The sequence below is a fragment of the Hippocampus guttulatus genome, chromosome 5 (assembly GCF_054856545.1).
Source record: "Hippocampus guttulatus isolate MCC_2025c chromosome 5, RoL_Hgut_1.0, whole genome shotgun sequence".
Classification (NCBI taxonomy): Eukaryota; Metazoa; Chordata; class Actinopteri; order Syngnathiformes; family Syngnathidae; genus Hippocampus; species Hippocampus guttulatus.
This window is the reverse complement of record NC_141265.1, coordinates 12,040,172-12,063,220: the sequence shown is the minus strand read 5'-3', so window position 1 is coordinate 12,063,220 and position 23,049 is coordinate 12,040,172. Positions and strand designations below refer to the sequence as shown.

Sequence of the window (23,049 nt, the reverse complement as noted above, 5' to 3'; positions counted from 1 at the left end):
CATTAAAAGATTTCTTGATCAAAACTTGACACGAAATGGTCAATTTTGCCTTCCAGATTTGCTGACATCGCGGTGTATCTGAAAATTTCTGAGTGTTTGAAAACATTCAGGACAAATGTTTAAAACACTTTTTTTTAACATCTGAGCAAATGTATAAATTTGAGCACATGCATTGAAAAAAAAAATGTTTTTGGTTTGTTTTATTGATGCATTGATGCATCATCTGATGCATTTGATAGGTACGGTAGTTTAAGAACTGCCAGTAAGAATTTTTTTTTTTAAAAATCATTTTGAAATTTCTGATGTATTTGAAAAAAAATCTGGAAACCCTTTTCAACAGAAGGGCTCATTTTCATGAGCATTTAATCTATTTTTGAGAAGATTTCAAACTCCCAATAGCTTTCATTTTATACAAATATTAAATTGACCCTTTTTTTTTGCATATGAGAAGATTTAAAATTTTTAAAGCGCTTTCGATGCATTGGTTAAAAAAAAGCACTTCGGCAATTTAAAGCATTTTTAAAATGAAAGTAATACAAAAAAAGTGTGACATTTGTTTAAATTCGAGCAATTTCGCATAGAGCGTTTAACACACTCAGCCACACACAAGCAAAAAAAGCGTTGTGTGGCTGTGTGAGGACATCTTTGGAAAATAGCTTCTGATCGAGGTTCAAAAACTGTCAACGGGAACTTGCACAGAAAAGGAGCAGAGGCACGCACAAGTGCAACATGGGTTTATTTTCAAACTGATTCATTAAGATGCGAACAAGATTAATGCTGTGTCCAATCTTAAACTCCGCCCTAAGTAAAGTGCTGATTCAGACCAAGTTGCCCCCATGAGTCATCATATTTTTTCCCCCCATTTCACACTGTCCGGTTGAAGAAAAACAGGGTGGGGAAAAAATTATCCACTGTGACATGATGAAAAAGCCCTTTTTTTCTTCTTTCAGCCATTCAAAAGCCACACATCCAATTAAAAAAAAAAGCGAGAATGTGCAGACATGATCATTCGCAAAGCTTCACTGTTGCGAAACGAAAAACCAGCGGCGGCGGCCATCTTGGAACGCTGTCTTCGAAAGACGGCCATTTTGGGATTGGACAAAATGTGAGTCCTGACTGTGGCGATGAGGTAAACAAATGAGATATATTGCACAGACGAGTAAATGAAAAACAGTCACTTTCCAACAGCCTAGCCTGTGCATAGAAGGAATTGAATAAAGCACTTTTGGTGTTAGCGGACCCCCACACCCCCACAACCTCCAGCCAGCCTTGCCTTCTAAATGTAAAGCTTCTTTTTTTAATGGCTTCTTCTGTAGAATGCACACCAACTTTGTAAAAAAAAAAAAAAAAAAAAAAACGAACATGATTGAGAACTTTGACAACCATGATGGGACGAGGAAAAAAAATTAAAGACCTGAAAAGTTCCCGCAAAATAAAAAATTAAAACAAAACAAACAACAACAACAAAAAAAAACACCATTTGTTTTTGTTGCATGGAGAAAAATCTCTCAAGTGTTGTTCTGTAGTAATAAATAGTGTGCCAATTTTTTTTCCTGGAGCCCCCCCCCCCCCCGCAAAAAAAAAAAGTATAAATCCATGTCATGAATCCAATCCTGTTTGTTGCATTGATTTGGAGTTCAAGCCGCCATTTGGTTTTCCACGCAATCGTTTCCAGTCATTATCTGTGGAGCAACACAAAGGCCTCCAGTTTTTCCGGGATGTTCCCCTGGTAGCAGAGGCCATGCTTGATGATGACACGGGCGGCCAGGCACTGCAGCGTGGTGTGGTTGATGGGCTGGACGACATTGCGCGCTAGCTCCTTTTCGTCCAGGAGCTCGCAGGCCGTCTGTTGGAAGGCGTTGGTGCTGTCGAAGTGAGCGCCGCCCGACACCAGCATGTTCATGATGTCGGCGTGGCCGTTGGACGCGGCTATGTGCAGTGGGCTGGCGGGCCGAAGTGGTCAGGGGGTTTAAAAAAAACAAAACAACCAAACAAACAAAAGTAACAGTGGTAAAACACACTGTGGTCCAAACCCCTTTTCCTACCCACCAGCGAGCAATTTTCAAGCACATTTTAAGTCAGAGAATTTATTTTTTCATCATCGATATCTGGTGATCCCCAACAATACCCATGCTCCCTCTAGTGGTAGCCAACAGAATTACTGAATTAAACGAACTCAGCAAAATGTTCGAGCAGCTAAAACTCTTTTAAACTTGTTCAATCCAATTCACATATATTTAACTTTTAAATACCATTGCATTTCATCTTTTAGAAATTTTTAAAAAACATTTAGGGAACATTTTTTAACTTGTATGCTTGCTACAATTTCAGCAACTTAACATGAAATTCAAGTACCGTATTATTATGATAAAAACTAACTGAGGAAAGAGAAGAGGTCAGTTGAGACAAACCTGTTGTGGTCGTCATCTCGACTGTCGACGTCGGCGCCGCACTCGAGCAGGATGGCGGTGACGGTGAGCGATGGGAATTTGCAGACCGGGTAGCGGCCCACGCAGGTAGTGTTGCGGTCGGTGGCCAGGTGGAGCGGACTGAAGCCGTTCTTGCCCCGTGGCTGCAGTTTCAGAAACCTGCACACATGCAAAAGGAGGAAGCAAAAGAAAAAAAAAAACGTTAAATAATAAATAAACAATCTTGGGTTGTGGTGTACCATAATGTATCACTGAACTGATGTATTCAAGACAAATCATAACAATTTTTGAATGCATATTAAAAGAGGTGCTGTAATAATGTAATGTAATAATTACTCAAAATACAAATTTCGACCGATTCTACTATTTTCGGACTTCTAGTAGGCTCCAGAAAAATAGGATGTCAATTTTAGTAGAATGCAATTTTTCTATTAAAATTCTGCGTGTAACTCAAATTGTTTTTAAACAGGGACATTTGTAATACATTTCTTACTTAGTTAAAACATTCTTTCAATTTTTATTTTTTTTAAAAAAATATTTTAAGCACTTTATGTATGAATTGATTTTTTTTAAATCACTTAAATTGTTGGAGGATTTTTATTTCGAATAATTGAAGCATTTCTTGATAGAATGTGAACTTTATTTTATTTGAAGCGAATTTCAAATATACTTTCTGTCTGACCTGATTTTTTTTTAAACAGATATAACATGCGTTTTAAATTGTAATGTATTTCTCCATCAATTAATACATTTAAATCGATTTGATCAATTTCCACATCCTAAAATTAAAATAGTATCTTGTGCAAAATCTCATTCGTCTTGGTACAGTCTGTGCAGACTATGACTCTGGACCATACCTATAGATTGTCTCCTTTTTGAAGTGGTCCTGCTCCGTAGTGCACGGCACCTTCTCCAAAAGACAGATGAGGTGCAGGATGATGGACAATGCCTTGCTGAGCTGGCCGGGGTCCGGCGGCAGCGAACGCCTCTGGCTGATGGCGCGGTCGATCTCCAGCACGCTTTTGGACAGGATGCCCATCAGGTCCTCAAAGGACACGGACGTGCCCAGTAGGCCCTTGGCACGGTCCTGCAGCATGAAGGAGAAGAGCTCGGCGAACGACAGCAGGCTGGACGCCGTCATGGGGCTCAGGGGGTCCAGGTTGCTCTGCTGCATATCCAGGGCGTACTTCCACAGGTTGATGCAGCGCTCAAAGTTGCCCGAGTCGGCGTAGACGGCGCCACGGTATCGGATGTAGTAAGACGTGTCCGGGTGCTGCGGGCCCAGGATTCGCTCGCGGATGAGCAGGGCCTGCATGCGCATCTCATCGGGATCCGAGATGAGTCCATCCAGTTCCTCTCCATTTGTCACCTGGGGAAATGGACGGCAGGGTTACTCTCCAATTTCCAAAGCACCCAGGGACCATTAAAGACCCTCCTGAAACGGCTTGCATAGTTTGGGTCCTGAGTATGGCGGCCAGAAGACCCGAGTGAAATCACTTGGTTTCTTACGACTAAACAGGGGTGTTCCGTCAGGGCCTCCAAAGCATTTTCTTACAGGCCCAAGCACTGTCAAAAGCACAGATCTAAATTTACAACTTAAATCACCTTTTGGATTCCCCGAATCATCGATAGAATAATTGATAGGATAATCGATTGCAGCAAGATTCTTTTGTGACAGCCCTCGCTCAATTGACACTAAATCCACATCGTGACAGGATACAAGAAAATTTTTAAACAACCATTTCTATGACAAGTAGAGCTTAGAGGGTGATTTTGGTTTGAGGTTGGTCTATGAAGTCCAAATTTCCAACTCATGCAAGGGAATTCCCTGACTAAATGAAAACAAATATACTAGACAGAGGAGTGACGCTTAAATGCAAAAGATGCGCGCCGTCATCATTGGGTGTGGACAGAGCCCGGGGGTGAAGTTTGATGATTCCCCATTAAACAGGAAATTCGGGTTTCATTTCGCATCATGAAATTTGGTAGGCATGCCAACAATGAGTAAACTCACTCAAAAAACAAAAAAAGTCATAAGGACCCATGACTGAAAAGGCACTGGGAGTCTGCAGTTTGTTAAAATTTGGGACAAGAGGAACAAATCATATGGCTTTGCTTCGATTGCTCCAAAATTAAAAACCTCATGCCAGCTGCCCAAAGACAGCTGGCATAGGCTCCAGCACCCCCCGCGACCCTTGTGAGGATAAAGCGGTTCAGAAAATGGATGGATGGATGGATTGATTCCGTTTTTAATTATGTTTAACACATCATCCATTGGAATTGGGTTTGTAGAAACATTAGAGTTTGCGTCGTGTGTGTGTGTGTGTGGGGGGGGGGGCATTGAAGAAAAATGTGGTGACTTGCCATAAAATACAGAACAAATCTTTCGGATGCATGAAATCACGTTCGCCACTGTTGCGAAAGTTTGACCGACTCACCTCCCGGGCATAGTCGTATGCCATGATCAGCTGCTTGGGTTCGGGTTTATGGACCACGCTGTTGCTGTCTATGTATCTTAAGTCCATGGCTTTTTTCCAGTATTTCAAGGCTCCCAGCAGGTCTCGCTTTTTATCCACAAACGTGGCCCCCAGGAGCTCAAGGGCGTCGATGCGCTCCTTGTGGCTCGTCTAAGCGAGAGAGAGAGGAGTCCATTTTCTTTTCTTTTACGAGACAGCATCAAAGGCAAGACATTGCATAGACCCGGTTGGAAAGCCTCACCTGGTGGTGCGCGGTCAGGTAGTCGACAATGTTGGTGTGACCCGTGACGCTGGCGGAAAGTAGCGGCGTCATACCATAGCCGTCTTGCTCCATGGACGCCCTGAACTGCAGCAACATGCGCATGATCTCCAGACTGCCTGACTCGGCGCAGTCGTGAAGTGCCGTGTTGCCTGAAAAGACGACCCCAAAACAAAAAGAGATGAAATTTCAAGGGGAGTGAATTGAAAACTTCGATATTAAAAGGAAGACTTAAATTGAGTGTCGTTTTCTCTGTTTTTTACGGGCGGGCATGATAATCCGTGAATTTACAGGTAGCAATTCTGTCTGGTGTTTGCAATTGGATGCATAGTCGATTCGGTCTAAACTAGTCTCAAGTCAGCTTGGGGAAGCTGAGCTACATCCATGCAGACCACCGCTGTGCTTCATCAGTTACGGGCTGTATGTGTCACTGGCAGTGAAACAGGAGTTCAGAACATTCCGATTCTCCTGCCAGCTCGCATTTGTCCTTCTGATTGTGCCATTGGTGTCTCTATGCACTGTCAATTTAATAGAATGTCCTGTTTTTGTATCATGAAGGGATGGAAATTTGGATAGAATGCTTTTTTAAATCAAATTGGATCAATTCATCAAAAAATTGACAGATGAATCAATAAAAATTATGGTTAGTGAGCAGCTCTAAAATTGAAAAAAATGTGACACTCATCCATGTGATCGATATTGGAATCAGTATCAGTTGATCTCACTCACGGAATTAGCAAAAAATAACCCTGATCGAAGCACCTCTCATTTCAAATGCTAATTTTTTTTTTCGACACCTGATGCATATTGCAAAAAAGTTGCTCACGGTTTGTGTTCCGTAATATAGTCGCAAAGTGCCTTTCGTGATGTGGTGTTTGCTTTACAATGAAATGATGTTTGCCCGACGCGCAAAGAACTATCAGCATATATTTTGCGCAGCTTGACAGGAAAACGTGTTCACCACCTTTTTTCATTGTTTTTTTTAATTATAGCGTGGAGTATTTTAATTTGCTGAGATGGCTTGAGGATACCGCGTTCCACCTTCCGTAGAAATTTGGGTTACATCGCCACTGTCGCCATGGAGGCTTTGTTGAAAACAGAGATTGCCACCCCTTTTTATTTGGGCATTGATGTTCTCAGTCTTGGTTCACAAGGAAGATGATTCTCATTTACGAGACTTGTCACAGCGGGAAATACTCACTCCAACGGCAACGGCACAGTTAGGACGTTTAACCGAAGAGCGAGCAAGATTTGCTTTTGAAAGTGCTCGAGTTGAGTTGCATGGCAGCCAGGTCGCATCAACACGTCAAACCTGGTGAGCCGGGGATTTAAGACTGCGTGGTATTCGGAGCAAGTGGCAACAAGCACAACAGCGTGTTGCGGAGGAGAGACAGAAAGATAGACATTCTATTTTTTTATGCATTTCATTTGGACTGGAGTGGAACTAATTAGCTCCACTAAATATTCGAAAAAACACCACTGAGAAGTACAAACAAATGAAGTGATAGCAATTGTTTTCCCTTTGATACTTTTTTTACTTTATGATCGTTTTGTTTTATATGTTGTGTCCCTCACATAGTACTGTACACCGCACACAAGTTGTATTCATCCTGTTTCGTATTTATTTTGCCTCGTTTTTCTCTGCTATCTGCAGTCAGGTCGCCATTACAAATGAGAAATTGTCTTTACCTGGCTACAAGGTTAATACATTTAAAAATATATCAAAGTGCATTTATTAATTTTTTTGGTTAAAATGTTTAATGTATTTATTATTTACCGGTAGTCATTTATCTGGGACTTTTGTTCCCATATGAAGGTATAACAGCATAGATGGTCAATTCATTTTTCAAAGGCTCCACGTGAGAAACTGGAACAGTTGCTTCCAGCAGGAATATGATTACATTTCCTACTTGGATCTGACCCATATACCAAGGACCATTTGCAGTATTGTTGGACGTCTCAGCATTAAAAACAAACAAACAAACAAACAATCTTAGGACAGCCAACACTTCTCATTTGAGAAGGCAGAAGCAGTAACTCAGTGTGCTGAAAAGGGAACACGAAATACCACCTCGCCCCCTCCAAATCCACTTCACGGGATAACACCTGTAACCATGGTAACGATCAAATGTGGCTTACAATCAAATCTCACCTATATACAGCATGCGCGCACACACACACACACGATACGAATTTAGTCTATGTTTTTACGATTTTGCCTGATAAGACAATACGGTTGATTTTAGGTAGAACTGAAGTGTCATTAAAGTGTAGTCTTTCAACTTTAAGTAGTTTCACAAAAAAATGATATCCCCCCCCCCCCCCCCCCCCCCACACACACTCATCTAATTGGACATACGGATAGCAGAAGGCCTTTAGTGGTACAAACTGCATTTTGGGAATAACATTAAATAGCGTTTCCAATATGTGACAATTTACATCAAGTTAAAAGTTGCGTTGAAAACACAAAAGGGCCGATTATCATGGACGTACATGAACTTGTGGAGCGATTACATCCAGAACCAGTAGAAGGGTAGGTACACCAATTATCGTTACATATGTTTGAAACTGGGCAGGGAACTTATTTAGGAAATTCATTACAACTCCGCACTAATCCATCTAAGAGACCGTTTATGTGCTTCTGTTCTGGTTAGGAACAGTTCAGATGGGCTCATTGGTTCACTATTTGACACCTTTAAGCGTGTGAGCAATACAGTTGCGAAACGTTTTCGTGGACTGATGGTGAGAGGAGGCTTTTATTTGAGCCATTTCCTTGTCTTACGTGGTTGACACGCCAGACGACTAAATGTCCCGGTTCCAATTGAATGGAAAACAAATAATTGAGGAAACCGGAAGAGCCCGAAAGCTTTTGTTAATCTATAAAACGATGACTAATTACATTTAAAGCCAGCGTGATGATGTATAAGAGCAAAAATCTCATTCGTTACATACCGAACATGCTTGTCAGCCGGTCCGTTTTGTACATTCACAGTCCTAATCGCTGACACATGGTTATGCATCGACAACACGGGTTTGCCTTCCCATGAGCTCTTTTTATTGTGCAGTATCGTGTGCTCATTTGGGTGACGGACTTGGCGCCCCCAAATGAAAAAGAAAACAAGTCGAACCATGAGAATGATCAAAAACCTCCCATTCTAAACGATATGTGGCAAACCAAACTCGAGCATGCTAGCATGTGAGGTACCCTCAGACGGATTAATGGGCCAAATTTGACAATCCTTCAAATGTCCTTTCGCAGCCCAAAATTAAAAGAGGCATTTACAACTGTAATGTAGCTACATCAAATCCACCACACACACTACAGCAGGGGTGTCCAAACATTTTGGACCGAAGATCGGCTTTTCGATCAACCAACGTCCCGCGATGGACCCGTTGCAGCGGACGCGCACGCACATACACACGCACGCCATGATGAGCAACAGCCTGACGATGAGGCACACGACGCACTTTTGCAGCCTGTTAACGATCGTAGCTCACGCGTACCGTTTTAAAATGCTTCTCTCGGCCCTCCAGATTGACATTCTTTGCCCGTGCCCTCTGTGAATTGTACACAAAACAAACTCTGAAAGACAATAATGATAACAATAAAAGATATAGCGCAAAAGCTCTGATCACAAGCTGCAATTGCAGACGGCTGAGCGCGAACAACTTCTGGTCATGCAGGTCACATGCCACCGTAGGTTAAAGATTTACCTGCTTTATTTTATTTTCGTTTTTTAATACTTTTTGTGAAAATGAGACTGATAGAATGATTAGGATGCAGTGTACATTAACAAAAAATAAATAAAATGATTATTCACATGCACAAAGACACACAAATGGTTGTGTGTTTGTTTTTTCTCCTCTACACCCCTCACGATCGATTTAGGATCAGTCCGCGATCTACCGGTCGATCACGATCGACTACACAATACGCACATATTTGTCATTTTTCAACCGTCGTCAAATGTGGGGTCTGTCACGCAAAAAAAAAAAAATAAATAAAATTTGTTTTGGATTAAATTTAAAAGCTAACAACATTTGGGAATGTGTGTGGGGTTTTTTGTTGTTGTTCTTAAATGGACAAACTGTCCTCCATTTTGCATTTTGTAGTGGTAATTTCACTCCCTGAGTCTTCTTTCCGTTCCCATTCCTATGACCAATAGGAAGTGTCATAATGCGCTTTGGTTCCTTTGCATGATTTTCGTACGGCGTGACACCATACAAAGGAGGTAAATGGACCAATCTTGGAACTGATTTAAAACAGAGAAAGTGAAAATAACCCTCAAGCAATTCATACATACTGCCCTTGCAGTATGAAATAAAAGCATGTGGTCATCACGCGCACACAAACATCTTTGATCAATGACGGTGCCCAGACATTCCAATGTGATGATTTTTTGGCAGAGTGACACTTAGAAATGTAGATGACACCTGAATCAATGTGTGCGTCATTGGCAGAGCTGTTAAAGGGTGGAAAATTCTGAGTAAACTTCTGAATAATTTCCTGTAAACTTTCATGAGCAGTTAAACTGGGGAATTTGAAACTCTTCCAACTTTAAACCTTCCTTGGAAATTAATGGTAAATGAATTCAAAGGTATCACAATCACACGTAAGTAGATGGAGATTGCAAAATTAGATAGCGCCGGAGTCTGACTCGCAACACACGCACAAAAAAAAAAAAAAAAAACCGCAACAGCTCTGAGTCGCATGAAATCGTTTTTGTTTTGTTTAGTAAGGGTGATGCAAAAAGATTGTCCCCAACAATAATTAGGATCTTGATTAAAGAAACTGTTTTTTTAATTTACTGGTTTATTCCTGCTCATTCCCATAAATTCTTAACATTGTCAATTCTCAGAATTTCTAAAACCTAATTGTTGATGGCCATGTGGTCATTTGTCCAGTGTTTTGGGTGTTCTGTAAATAAAAATCGCATATGGGTTGCTTATTTCACATCAAGCGATGCTTTCCGCACATGACATTTTTGCACGGCGAAAGAAAACCAGTCATTGCCAGTTTTGCCTGAACTTGAGTCGACGTATGAAGTGCTTTCAGACACGCCTAGACTTCAGGATGACATACTTTCTACCATGACTGCCTCTTTTTATTTGAGCGAGTCATGCTATCGCTTAGCGTGGTGTTGTTTCAGATTGGTCCACCTGCGCAATCACAAAAGATGTCAACGTGAAAGTGCCCAGCGATTGGCTGGCGGCCAGTGCAGGGTCCACACCGCCAAAAAAATAAAAAAATAAAAAATAAAAAATAAACATCTGGGAAAAGCTTCAAATCAGCTGCCACCTAAATGAGGACAAGGGCAACAGAAAATGGAGACCTGGAACGGGTTTTCATTAAATGCTCATTCATTTTGGAATGCGGGGTGATAGAGTTGCGCGACGAAATAAAGTAACTCACAAGAGTGCCAACCGTCACCCGGCGTGTGCGGCCAGCTTGTCTCATTATCCGTCCATTCATCATCATACGAGCTGAGGGGTATTTTTTTTCCGACATCGTTTTTAGTGATATGAGAGGGGTAAATATTTCTAACAGTTCTTGATTACAAGAATGTTCAACGAGCATTCCCTCATCACCTCTCTGACGGTGTAACGGAATTTTTGTTGTTGTTGAAAATTTCAAAGGCATTATTAGAGGACAAGGGGGTTCGTGGCTTACAATGTGCAATTGGTGACGTTTCAAAGTTGTGAACACCACCACCCACGCCGAGTTCTCGCCTTTCTTATTTTTTGTTCTACACTGATGGCCGAGAGGGTGCAGGAAGGGAGCGCTGTCATGAACGGCGCAACGCCCAGTCGGAGTACATTTCTAATTAGGGTGTACAAGAACATTAGGTCCTTTGTTATCAAAATTCCCAACGTACGGCGTTTGAGATTATGAGCGGCGTGTCATGAACTAGGAACAATTAGGGCTGGGCAATTATTTGAAATGTACCGGGAATTAGGATTTCGACTTCTCACACAAATTCAAATATTATAAGCAAAGAAAAACGAATAACGTGCAAAACAGCACAGTGTTGAGAAAATACCCCGAATGCACCGTGTTGGTTGTGAAGCAAGCAGGTGACGTCTACGTGATTCTGCGCTCCTCGCGAGTGCTTTAGGCTGTTTACTGACAGAAGAAAACAGTACAACTAGATTTTTTTTTAAAAGATATTTCCTGGTCAGCTTTGTTTGTCTGCTACTTGGGGAAGACCTTCCCTGGTTAGTTGACACGTTTCAGATAAAAATATCCACCAATAAGCTCATGCGGGCCCGAAATTCCATGGGGATCTCCAAGTCGGTGCATCAACATTACTGGGACGCTATGCATTATACTGAAGAGCAGGATTGCAGGAGGGGTCTAGAAAAGCCTGTGAATATTCTCATTCATTCAAAAACACACCGTCGGGACTGGGAAAAACTAGGGTTTGAAAGAGTACGTTTCGGCTGCAAAACCAGCTAGAAACAGAAGAGCATGCCTACGACACGGCCCATCTCCCACAATCAATTCCATCTTCTCATAGCTCCCAAAGAGACTCAATAAATTTGCCTTGAACAAATGGCACGGCTTCATTTGGCTTTCAGGTGGTTCCACAAGCATTTGTACTACTAAATGGAATATTAACGAGGGAGATTCTGCCCAACGACTGCGGCTGGCAAGCACAGGCCCATCTGCAATGCATCTTAACGATTGCCGTTTTGCATGCCAAAAGACTGCGACCAGTTGTGCATTGGGACGGGCCTCTAATTTAGGGAATAAAAATTTGGATTCCCAATTGTGTTATTACGTTTTTTATACAGTTCAGTGTCCCTTTTTTCTTATTAAATACACATTAGATAGACAGATTGCATCGAACGCATCAATCGCCCCACCTAGCATGGATTCGCACTCATCTGCGTGAACGCCACGAGTTCAATTAAACCCCGGTTTGACGGCAGCATGAGAAATTGGCATGTCTATTAATTGATTGCACATCACTTTATAGATAAAGTGTCTTTCATAAATACATAATTTTTCTGTATTGCCCGGTGTCATTAGGATTGCAGGCAAGCCATTTGCGTTAGGAGCACAGTCACGGAACATATTCAGCACGCAAGTCAAATTACCACTGCATAAGATGTATAAGTACCGGTACATTTTTAATCACAGTAACGTATACATATAAGTAGAGGGGGGTTTGGTTTGCGCGCTTCTCCTCAACCAGCACAAGGAGGCCTGCTTTTAGTGCCTGGGGCACTTACCATTTGTATTACATCATTGAATATTTTTGGTTCTAGATCACAGGTGTCAAACTCAGGGCCCAGGGGCCAGATCTGGCCCGCCACATCGTTTTATGTGCCCCGCAAAAGCAAATCAAACAAGTCAACTTCCGTGATGCTTGCTAAAATCTGGACCAAAAACTCAATTTTTCATATGTAGTAAATAAGAGAGATATTTGAAGCATTTTTCTTGTTACCAAACCCCTCATAATAGTAACTTAAACAGCAGTTGAATAAATCGTTATTCTTGACTTCTTTATATAGTTTCAGTCATAACGGTCCTCCAAGGGAAAGAGTAACTACAATGTGGCCCGTGAGAAAAATAATTTTGACACCCATGGTCTTGATCATGTGTTGGTCAAACAAATTCTTACCTCAATGGCTACTTTACTACCGTGTTAAAACTATGTTGACATCGACCAGGGGTGCCCAAGTCAGGTCCTCGAGAGCCTCTATCCAATCTGTTTTAGATGTGTCCCTCTTCCACCTCAAAGGATCCAAATGATCAGGAATCTGCAAAGCTTGCTGATCAGCTGATCATTTGAAACAGCTATTGGAAGAGGGAGACATCTAAAACAGACTGGATAGGGGCTCTCAAGGACCGGACTTGGGCACAGAGATTACGTTACACCTTGCTTGCCAATTTGTCATGAACAGTCATGTATATTACCAGAGATTACACAGATCTAAACGGCTGGTGGATCAGCAGATATTTGGGATTTATGCAAGATCTGGGATCAGATGTAAAGTCATAATTTGTCGATCGGTCAATGATGTCATTGATCAGACACGCAAAATAAAACATTACTGCAAAAAATCTCATTCACTCGAGGGATGTTCTATGCTGCCATTGTTAATAATCCAAAATTTCTCGTCATATACTGTCAGTTCTATAAATTAATAAAGGAAAACAATTCTAATATATAAAAATAATTTGGGGTGGGGGGGTATTGAATGTTTATCAACATTTTTGGGCGAATTTTATAGAGTTTAATTATTATTCCTTCCCGGGCGGCCCAGTGGACGACTGGTTAGCGCGTAGGCCTTGCACTGCAGAGGCACAGGGTTCGATTACGGCTCCGGCCTTCCTGTGTGGAGATTGTATGTTCTCCCCTTGAAGCGTGGGTTTTCTTCTGGTACTCTGGTTTCCTCCCACATTCCAAAAAAATGCGTGGCAGGTTAATGGAACACTCTACATTGTCCCTAGGTGAGAGTGTGAGTGTGGATGGTTTGTTTGTCTGTGTGTATCATGCGATTGGCTGGCAACCAGTTCAGGGTGTACCCTACTGCCTGAAGACAGCTGGGATAGGCTCCAACACGCCCCCATGACCCCGTGAGGTTAAGCGGATCAGAAAATGGATGGATGGATCTTATTCCTTCCCCGGTGTATTTAAATAGCCGACAATATTGTGCAAATTTCAGCTATTGGTAGGTGGGCCGGGCTAGTCCCAAACACCTGCAAACAAGTTGTTTTAAATAGGCTGGATAATCTTCTGATTGGTTAGGTGATTTTTTTCAAACGCACTGATCAGCTCCAAAATCCTGATCGTGTAAAGCCTATTCATTGCATTTCTGTAAATGGAACTGCATAGTATCAGTAAAGGGGATTCTTGGTTTGCGAGCTTCTTCTCAACGGCACAGGAGTTAACTGCATGTTAACAGTGTTAACAGCATGCCCAGTTAACTGCCGCGGCCTTACCTTTGACACTCTTCCTATTGACGTCGGCTCCTCTCTCCAGCAGGTACTGCGCTATCTCCTTGTGTCCCTTGTAGCAGGATATCATGAGGCAAGTGTGGCCGTGCCTGTTGGCCACCTCCAGGTCGGCCTTGTGCTCCACCAGGTACTTGACAATGTCCAGGTGGCCGTCGAAGCAAGCCGCCCGCAGCGGGGTCGAGTTGGTCAGCGTTGTGCTGTTCACAGAGGCTCCGTGGCCGAGCAGCGATTGCACCACCTTCAGGTGGCCGGCGGCCGACGCGGCCCACAGCGGCGGAGCGCCCTCGATGGTTTCCCCGTCGAAGTTGACCGAGCCGCCGACCTCGACGGGCGCCCGGCAGCACTCGAGCAGGTACTCCACCAGGTCCAGGTGGCCGTAACGTGAGGCCATGAGGAGAGGCGTGGCACCGTTCGTCTTCTCGCCCATCAGTTTGGTCACCTCGCGTACATCTTTGTTCTCCAGGAGCTTTTCGAGCAAGCGGAGCTTCCCGTCTCTGGCCGCGTTGAACACCGCCGTCTTTAAATCCATGTTGAGGTGCGGAAGAGCTTCCGAACCAGAACAAGCGGATGGGGAGCCTTTTGTTGACAGCTCGGCTCAACAAAGCTGCAATGTTACTTCTCTTCCTCAGAGTCCAAACGTCGGAGAATCACTCGTCTCGGACTCTATTTTTAAACTCCGTGTCCTGACTCGACCAACTTCCTCGAACTAGCCAGCTAACCCAACTAGCTTGGCCTAACCTAGCCTCTCTCCGGCTCCCTTTCGTTGTCTCTCGCTCTCACCCGGAGAAATGTCTCCACCACCTGGAAGCACTGCCTCCGTCCGAGCTACTTCCCACGCAGGTCATAGTTCCGATACATTACTCACGTGACGTCGTGCACGGTATTTCCCCGGGGGCCAGGAACGGAAGAAATCAACAAAAACAAGAACAGCACCCGCCTCGTCTAACCTTCTCGCTGATACACTGTCGACGTCTTTCAGCGTCCGTTTGACTCGACGAAACGAAAACCAGCTGGTCGATCAGTAATGAACAACGAAAGTGGTCGTGAGTGACCTGTGGAGAGCTGGACAATGATCTCAGCACCGAGCGGGGGGCGGGGGGGGGGGGGGGGGTTGATGACGGTGAGGTAAACTGGGGGAGGCGGATGTCCACCCACGACTCCACCAAACGATCACGACGCGGGTTGTGTCGAATAGCAGAGCTGGGATCAGCGCTCCTCCTTTTCTCCCTTTCGATCAGGTGATTGGCGTGCCACTCGCCCAATCACAGGGCGGTAATCATACAGCACATAAGCCAATAGAGGACCAACAAATACTACGAACCGAAATAATTTAATAAAGTGTTCCAAAGACAGCACAAACTATTTAAATCACAGTTAAATCCGTTTATGCTTGTTTTGTACCATTTAAATCAGATCTTAAATCACCGTCTCTTGTGTTTTGTAGAATGATGTGGATAATGGGAGTATTTCGTCCTCTACAGGACAAACAAAGCATCGCAAGAGAAATATTGTACGGTGGGTCTTCGGTACGCCCCGATACACGACATTTTGAGGTTACCAATTTTAAATACGCTGGTCAACAGCAAATTTTAAACAGAGGGGTCAATACAGTAGACGTATATGTTTTGACGCTGATTTTAAAAAAGTCTTCACTTTTTTTCGAGCACATCAGGTTTTAGACATTTTTTGATGATTCGTTTGACCTATAAAAGTTTACGCAATACATATTTAATGACGGGTTGTAAATTATATTAAAATTGTCAAATACGGTGGCCGACAGGGGCAAACGCGCTGCAAAAGGCCGAGCACTGTTGACACATAAATGCTGTACACAAACCAAAAACTGCAAAACAGTTAAGCACATACATGCAAATCAAAAACCACACAAGGCAACAGTTAAGCAGTCTTCCTTCCAGAACTTTCCTTTTCAACCTGATTATCTTTTTTCCTTCCTGACCTCCTTTTCCCATTAATACTGTAACTTCCTTTCTGCTTTTCTTCTTTACCCGACTCCACCTTAGGCCTGTTTTTGTTCTTTGCTTCCCTCCTGGTTTTCTTCCTTCCATCCATCCCTCACTCTGACTCACTTTTAATTTTGGATGCTTTTATTAAAACTACTTTTTTTGGTTCATTTCCTTTGATAACTAGCTGCACATCTGAATCCACTTTCTTTACTATTGTCCAAGAATTATTTGGTATTACTGATTTAAATAAATAAATTAAAATGACAGAATTAATGACAGACTTGTCATCACACTCAGTTCCAGTTTTTTTTCCCGAGAGGAAGGTGTATAATAATAAACAGTAATGAGACACCCGCCCACCCATGCACATTTCATTCACATTAGAAGTGCAGAGGAAGGCAGAACGCAATGTAGGTCAGGAAGAAATGAAGAAAAAGCAGTTTTAAGGGACAAAAGGATGTGATGGCGAATGAATAAAAACAGATGTGACTGAAGGAAGGAGGGAATGAAGGATGACAGAAAAGGAACAAAGGATGTAAGGATGAATGAATAAAATGCAGGTCTGAGGGAGATAAGGCGGTCAGGAAGGAAAGGAGGGAAGGAAGGAAACAGGTCAGGAAGGTAAAGCTGTTAGGAAATAAATAGGTTTGAGGGGAAGGAAGGCGGCAAAGATGTCAGAAAGAAAACAGTTCGCAACATACCATCCAGCCATTATCCGAACCACTTATGCAGTTTTAATTTCAGTGTTTTGTATTTATGGGCGAGGAGTCTTTCTCATACAAATATTTACTGTAATGCTACGTTTCGGCTCGAGTACAAATTAGGCCAAACTGCATTGTAAACCAAGACGCACTGTCACACAACGATGGGGTAAGTTACAGCATGAGAGCCATAGACAGCTACAGTATAGAGATTAAAACACTCAAGGTATTTTTTGTCACATATTTGGTGTTGCTCTCAGAGGACTTTATAAGACCAAATGGCCTCTGATATGAAAAATGTGTAGTTTATGTAAGAAACGACATTCACAGTAAATACACTTAAACTGAGCGTTTATTCAGTCATTCGAATAACTTAACACGTCCCCAGAGTGCCCACGGAACAGAATGTTTTAATTTTTTAAAAGAGAAAAAAAAAATCACCCATCCGCGTTCACATGCAGTCTTGTAAAACCGACATGAAACAGGAAGTTTATGAAATCACAAGGAAAGGTTAGCTTTGCAGGACTGCATCATAAAGACGACTAACTACTATGTTTGATCATCGGTTTCAAATAAATGCATTACCGGTAGTTTGCAAATCATCTGATTTTGACTAGACTGGATTTAAAAAATAAAAACAAACAAAAATGCAATGGACTAACTCTAAAATTCATTGTACAGGCACACAGGAGCCGTTTTAAAATGCATTACAAACCAACTTGGGATGTTGGGGGAGCATCATTATATGCCATTTTCTGCTGAAAATATGACCACAATTGTGACTGAACAGTTCAGCTGAAGCTTTATAAGCAGTTTATAATTGTGAACAGCAAAGGCAGACTACGTAACAGTAACACAAATCGTCACAAAAGTACTGGAATCACATGCGACTAAATTCCAACATAAGCTGTAGAGCAATTTGACGCTGCGATTTCTACTTTGCGTTGCATTAAGATTTACAGATGACTACTTTTACAGCCTTTGAGAAAGAGAAAATATTTTGGGATCGGACGTCCATATGTGCGAGTGCTGCTGGCATGACCTGAACCCTCCCTTTTTTTCTTAAATTCCCAGGTAGTTTAACTGAAAGCGACTTATAAATCAGAAACAGAGGACAACATTAAAAGAGGAACACAAAAAAAAAACGAATGATTTCAAATACTGAAGGGGCATACTTTTGCCACCTGTGTTCAGTAGTAGATTTTAAAAGCACAATCATTTTTGTGTACGTCCACCACTCACATCTCTATTAAGAAGACTTATTTACATACAGCATCTGAACAAATGTGTGAAATTATCCAAATCTCTTTGCTGTTCTAAGCCGCTGTATGAAGACAAGCCAAAAAAAAAAGACAACAGGCGGGGTTACGATCCAACACGGGTGCAGGTGGTCTTCTTATCGGAAAAGAAGCTTCGGAGCAGGACCACCTGGCTGATGCTGACCACCAGCAGGACCAAGGCCTCGCCGATGGACCAAAAGGCCACACGCATGTTCAGATCCTCGGCGCGGCTGCGTCCCTGCGCCTCGCGCAAGCGGAAGTGCGTCTGGTAGTCGATGATGGACTTGAGTGCCTCGTGAATGGACACACAGGCTGACTCCAACTGAAAGATGCAGACGGGATATTTCAGATGGGAATTAATCATTTCAAACACAATATCTCGAGTGGAGCAAGATAAGGTAGAATTATGATCCTATCCCAGCTGATTTTGAAAGTGGGTGTACACTTTGGATTGGGTGCCATCCAATCGCACGGCCCATTGGCAAACCACAATTCTTCATGGGAACTTACATGCATGTTTTAGGAATTTGGGAGGAAGTCGGAATACGATGGGTACCTGCTTCAAGTTCCTAGCATCAACTTGTAAAAAACTGCTGCTTAAAATTAGAAGGTCGCTCCTCATTGATTAGCAATACAGCTTGCAAAGACAATACATGATTTTAAGCCTTGACACAGAAAGCAGAGGAACATGTAGAAAATAGATGTACTCATCTTTTGCAGAAGTTCAAAACTGAAATTATCTGAATGCGAATGAACAGAATGTTTGATGGCCTTTTAGATGAAAGAAACAGGAATCACTTTGCATTGGTGCAATGCCATGCCCGTCGCCCACAGTCAGCTGCAATCGGATCTCGCTCATCCAGCACCCAAAGACAAGCGTGATAGAAACTGGACGGATAGTTATCATTAACTCACGTGCGTGAGGGCGGTGGCCCTGTTCTCGTTGGGGAAGAGCGGTGGGTCGTCCCCGACCTGAAAGTCGAAGTAGACCGTCTTGTGGGTGAACGTAGAGAACTCGTTGCTGAAGCAGAACTTGTATGCACCGTCCTTGGCAGCGGTGAAGGTGAAGCTGTCGTACTGCTTCTTTATCTCCTTGAAGAGCGTCGTGCCTTCCGGATCTTCCAGGCGGCAGTCCACGTCATAATGGCCGCCAGTCACAACCTATAGGAAGAAGGGAGTGGCAATAACCACAACTACAGTTTGTGATGGTGAGTGATGATGGAGGTATATATGGCTGACTGTCAGAAAAGCACCGAAGTAGTAACTTTATGCTTTTTAATTGCCATTTTTTGCATTACTGTATAATCACGACCCTACAGCGCACCGCATTAAGAGGCGCAGTTTCAGTTATGGGTGCCATTTCTGTATTTAACACATACATAACACGCACTGTATTATAGGACGCAGACATGGTAAGATGTACGCTAGTTTTTAATCAGGACTTGTCTACACATGTCACAGGAGATATTTTTCTGTTGTTTGCGCTGTTATCCACCCATCCTCTGAGATTTTTTTTCATTAAAAACTAAGCTTTCTGAAAACTCTGGCCAAAGGGATTTGCGGTTCTCTCTGGATCTGCATTTGGCATGCCCAGCTCTCCACTCTTGTGATAGCATAGAAAAGTAGTGTTTTAAGTTCTGGAAAATATTTATTATGAAAGTGAGTGAAATGTGGTTCTACAAACCTCTTCCCACACACCAGCAACATTTGTTATTTAGTTTTATAATTTATCGGTTCACTTATTGATTTTTATGTGACCCTACGTTTTCATGCAGTTAAGAAATCTCTTTAAAACCTGAACATTTGCAGTAATCAGATTTTTGAAGGCCATGTACATGGGGCCAAAATCCCAAATATCTTCTTATTCAGGGTTTTAAAAACAGAATTTTGACCTAAACCAGAACAGTGACTGCATGTCACACAACACTTGAGTGGAGATGTCGGCGCTGTTTGTCAGTCAGCGTTGGTGCGGCTGGATGGATGGCTGCTGAAGTTGAGGATGAGGAGAGAGGAGCGTCGGCGCGGAGCGCCGATGCGTATTTGGATACGAGAGTCGCGCCTTGGAATTGAAATGGATTTCCATGGGACAGGAGAAGTGAACCAATCTCTTTTTTTCGTCAATGGATGCTACAGCTTCTTGTTGACTTTGAAACTTAGCTTGTAGTCGACGTGTGCACATTTTGAGCATGACGTCTCTCATCCACTGGCGAAAGGACACTTTGATTCTCTCCTCTTTTCATCTCAAACTGCTTCAAACAACAAAGCGTGTGAGGGAAAAGTGGTTAGCACTGCACGACTGTCCGTGTTTTATGTTTTGTGTTGTGTTTATTATTTCACTTTTTGTTAACTGTTTTGTTAAGCGCTTTGTTACAGCTGCCGCTCTTGTGAAAGCGCTATATAAATCAGCATGTATTGTATTGTATGTAAATGTAGTCAGTGTCGAAACACAGCAAGGCAATGAGGATGCAGATGGGGGATGCAATCCACACTGAGAGGTGCGACTGCACGTACTTGTAAATGGGTTAAAAAAAACACTGATGAAATTCTGGTGTGGATGCAGCTTTTTTTTTTTTTTTTTTTTTTAAACAAACGCGGAAGTGTGACTTGAAACACGATGTTTACACACGTGGGAGCATGTAGAACAAAGTACTGCAAATATTTATTTATTTTTACTTGACTTTAGCCTTATATAGTGCACCTAGACATTAGCAGCTGATCAGCTCGTAACTTCCACCAATAGTGGTCCGGTCCTTTTTTTGCGCAAATAAGTTTGCCGCCCTGCTTTCTCGGACATCAACCCCACAAGGGTGCTTGCCTTTCCGCAGACATATCCTGGAATCTATCAACCAGTGAATAACGTTCGCTAATCCTCTGCTAACCTAGCGCCTTGGAAATCAAATATGAATATGCGCGTTCAAATGGGTGAACCGCCAATAATTGCGATTGGACAGTTAGACTGCGTTCAGACTAACGTACTAATTCTTCGGCTACGTCGCTGCCATAAGAAGGTAATTGTGTCGTAAACCATGATAGACCCCCCGTTTGTAGAGTCAACCGCGTAATAAACGAACCTACTCACCTGGAATTCCAGCGTACACTTTGTTCCAGTGGTGATGTCCTCGTAGAAGCACTGTTTGGCGTTGTCGGGCAGCTCGAACGTGAGCTCGGTGCCCAGCGCCCAGCCGCACAGGAGGAGCTGGGCCCACACCACCTGTAACATCACTCGCAACGAGCTATACATTGTCTTTTAAAGGGCTAGAACCCAAGTCAAGTAGGAAAATGGGCGAGGGGCCTGTGAGGAAAAGAGAAGACGTGAATGGAGGAAATAAGACAAAAAAAAGAGCAAACCCGGATCTAATCATTAGCGGTGAATTAGCTCAATGCTAACAGGCTACTGCCTGGCCTCGGCGTCATAGAAACAAGAGAGCGCATGAGCACGAGAACCGGCGGACATTCAACGCCACAGTTTGTACGCACTTAGAATTTACCACAAGCAAAATTACAACCTTGCAGTTATTTATCAATACTTTCTTTCTAACGCCGTTATCCACTCACCTCTGGTGTCTCACCCGGATGCGACTAATTCTGTGAAACGTTATTACAAGCCGGACATGCCCATTGGCTTGCGTTTACTACAAGCCCGCCTCTGCTGCTCTCTCATTGGTCAGAAATACATATGGCCAATGCCCTCATTACATGACATATTTTGACGCCTACGCTCCAACGTGGCCGGTAAGCTCTTAAGCGATAAACCACAATGGACCAACGGAGTAACATTTCTTATATGACCGTAAAATGTATGTGTGTTGCTTTTTCTTTATTTGTTTGTTTTGGGGGGGTGGGGGCGGTGGAGTCGAAATTGTGGCCTCAGCACTATAACGGGCACACAAAATTATAATTTGTGGCCGCCAATTAAGTGTACGCACAACCGTAAAGGATTTCTCTTGGTTCATGAACTAATTTTGAACAATTTTAAAACATCGACTTAGTACAGTTGTCAGTTACCATCATACGGAGCCAATATATTACATTCCTGCAACAAATGAATTAAGTGTGTAAGAGTACAGGTTTACATAAATAAGTGTCTCTCTAAGATCCTAAGAAACAAACGTCTATTAACCAATATATTAGCTGTGTTCTTATCTACTTTAAAATATCCTAACCCCTGATTGGGAAGCAATTACTGTATTGGGGAGCACCCTGATGCTTAGGGAGTCATTCCATCACAGATTTGTAAATGCTGTTTCTCCATTAATTATAGCTGAAATAAATCTCATTATACAAACACTTTCGCTGTCTTGGTTTCCCTGGACAAGACAGCAACTCAAATGATGGATGGATGGATGGATAACTTCTTACTTTTCCTCCTTCATTTGGGAGCAGATATCTGTACTCCCGACACCTACTCGTTTGTCGAAGTAGGCTCATAACTTTCCTTCCCGACCTCCACAGATGTCAACAAAACTGACTTGAGGAACGTAAAGTCAACCGTGGCTAAGGTCTTGGGGACTTTTTAGGCCAAAAAACAACAACAAAAAACTGAGAGGGCATCAACAATGAGGAATGTGAACCAGAGAGCATTAATGACAAAAAGCAATGGCTTTGGAAAAGCAAGATATTCCCCATCCATGGCCTTATTTAGGTGTGTTTGATATTGTCGGCTACAAGAATTATTTGTGGCCAATGCGTTGTGTCTTGTGCCAGCCTAAATACTAACATCTTTGCACAAAAAAAAAAAACGCACACTGTATAATCGAGAATAACTTGTATAAGGTATTGTAATATCTGTTTCTTGTATTTGTGTGACGTCATAAGAGAGTGGAGGAGCCAGGTTGGGGTATATTGGCTCCGGCAGTTAGTCTGAGTGTGGAGCGCATGGGCGTGAGTTGTGGCTAACAGCAACTCCTATGAATGTGTGTGTTATTGCTCTCTTTGTTTATTAAAAAAAACTCAACAGATTACATCAGCGAT

General features: G+C 42.7%; 2 protein-coding genes across 2 annotated transcripts; both read right to left on the bottom strand.

Annotated features, from left to right (window-relative positions):
• Positions 1-719: 719 nt before the first annotated feature.
• On the bottom strand, positions 720-15,223 carry fem1c (fem-1 homolog c). Its single transcript, XM_086112070.1, has 6 exons — positions 14,119-15,223; positions 5,148-5,317; positions 4,868-5,056; positions 3,287-3,798; positions 2,412-2,588; positions 720-1,943 (listed from the first exon to the last, which is right to left on the bottom strand). The coding sequence occupies exons 1-6, from the start codon at positions 14,660-14,662 to the stop codon at positions 1,679-1,681; spliced, it is 1,857 nt and encodes a 618-aa protein (XP_085968196.1). The 5' UTR covers positions 14,663-15,223; the 3' UTR covers positions 720-1,678.
• Positions 15,224-17,132: 1,909 nt separating this feature from the next.
• tmed7 (transmembrane p24 trafficking protein 7) lies at positions 17,133-21,731 on the bottom strand. Its single transcript, XM_086110508.1, has 4 exons — positions 21,634-21,731; positions 21,158-21,370; positions 18,994-19,239; positions 17,133-18,400 (listed from the first exon to the last, which is right to left on the bottom strand). Exons 2-4 carry the CDS (start codon positions 21,317-21,319, stop codon positions 18,164-18,166), a joined length of 645 nt encoding a protein of 214 aa, XP_085966634.1. The 5' UTR covers positions 21,320-21,370; positions 21,634-21,731; the 3' UTR covers positions 17,133-18,163.
• Positions 21,732-23,049: the final 1,318 nt, after the last annotated feature.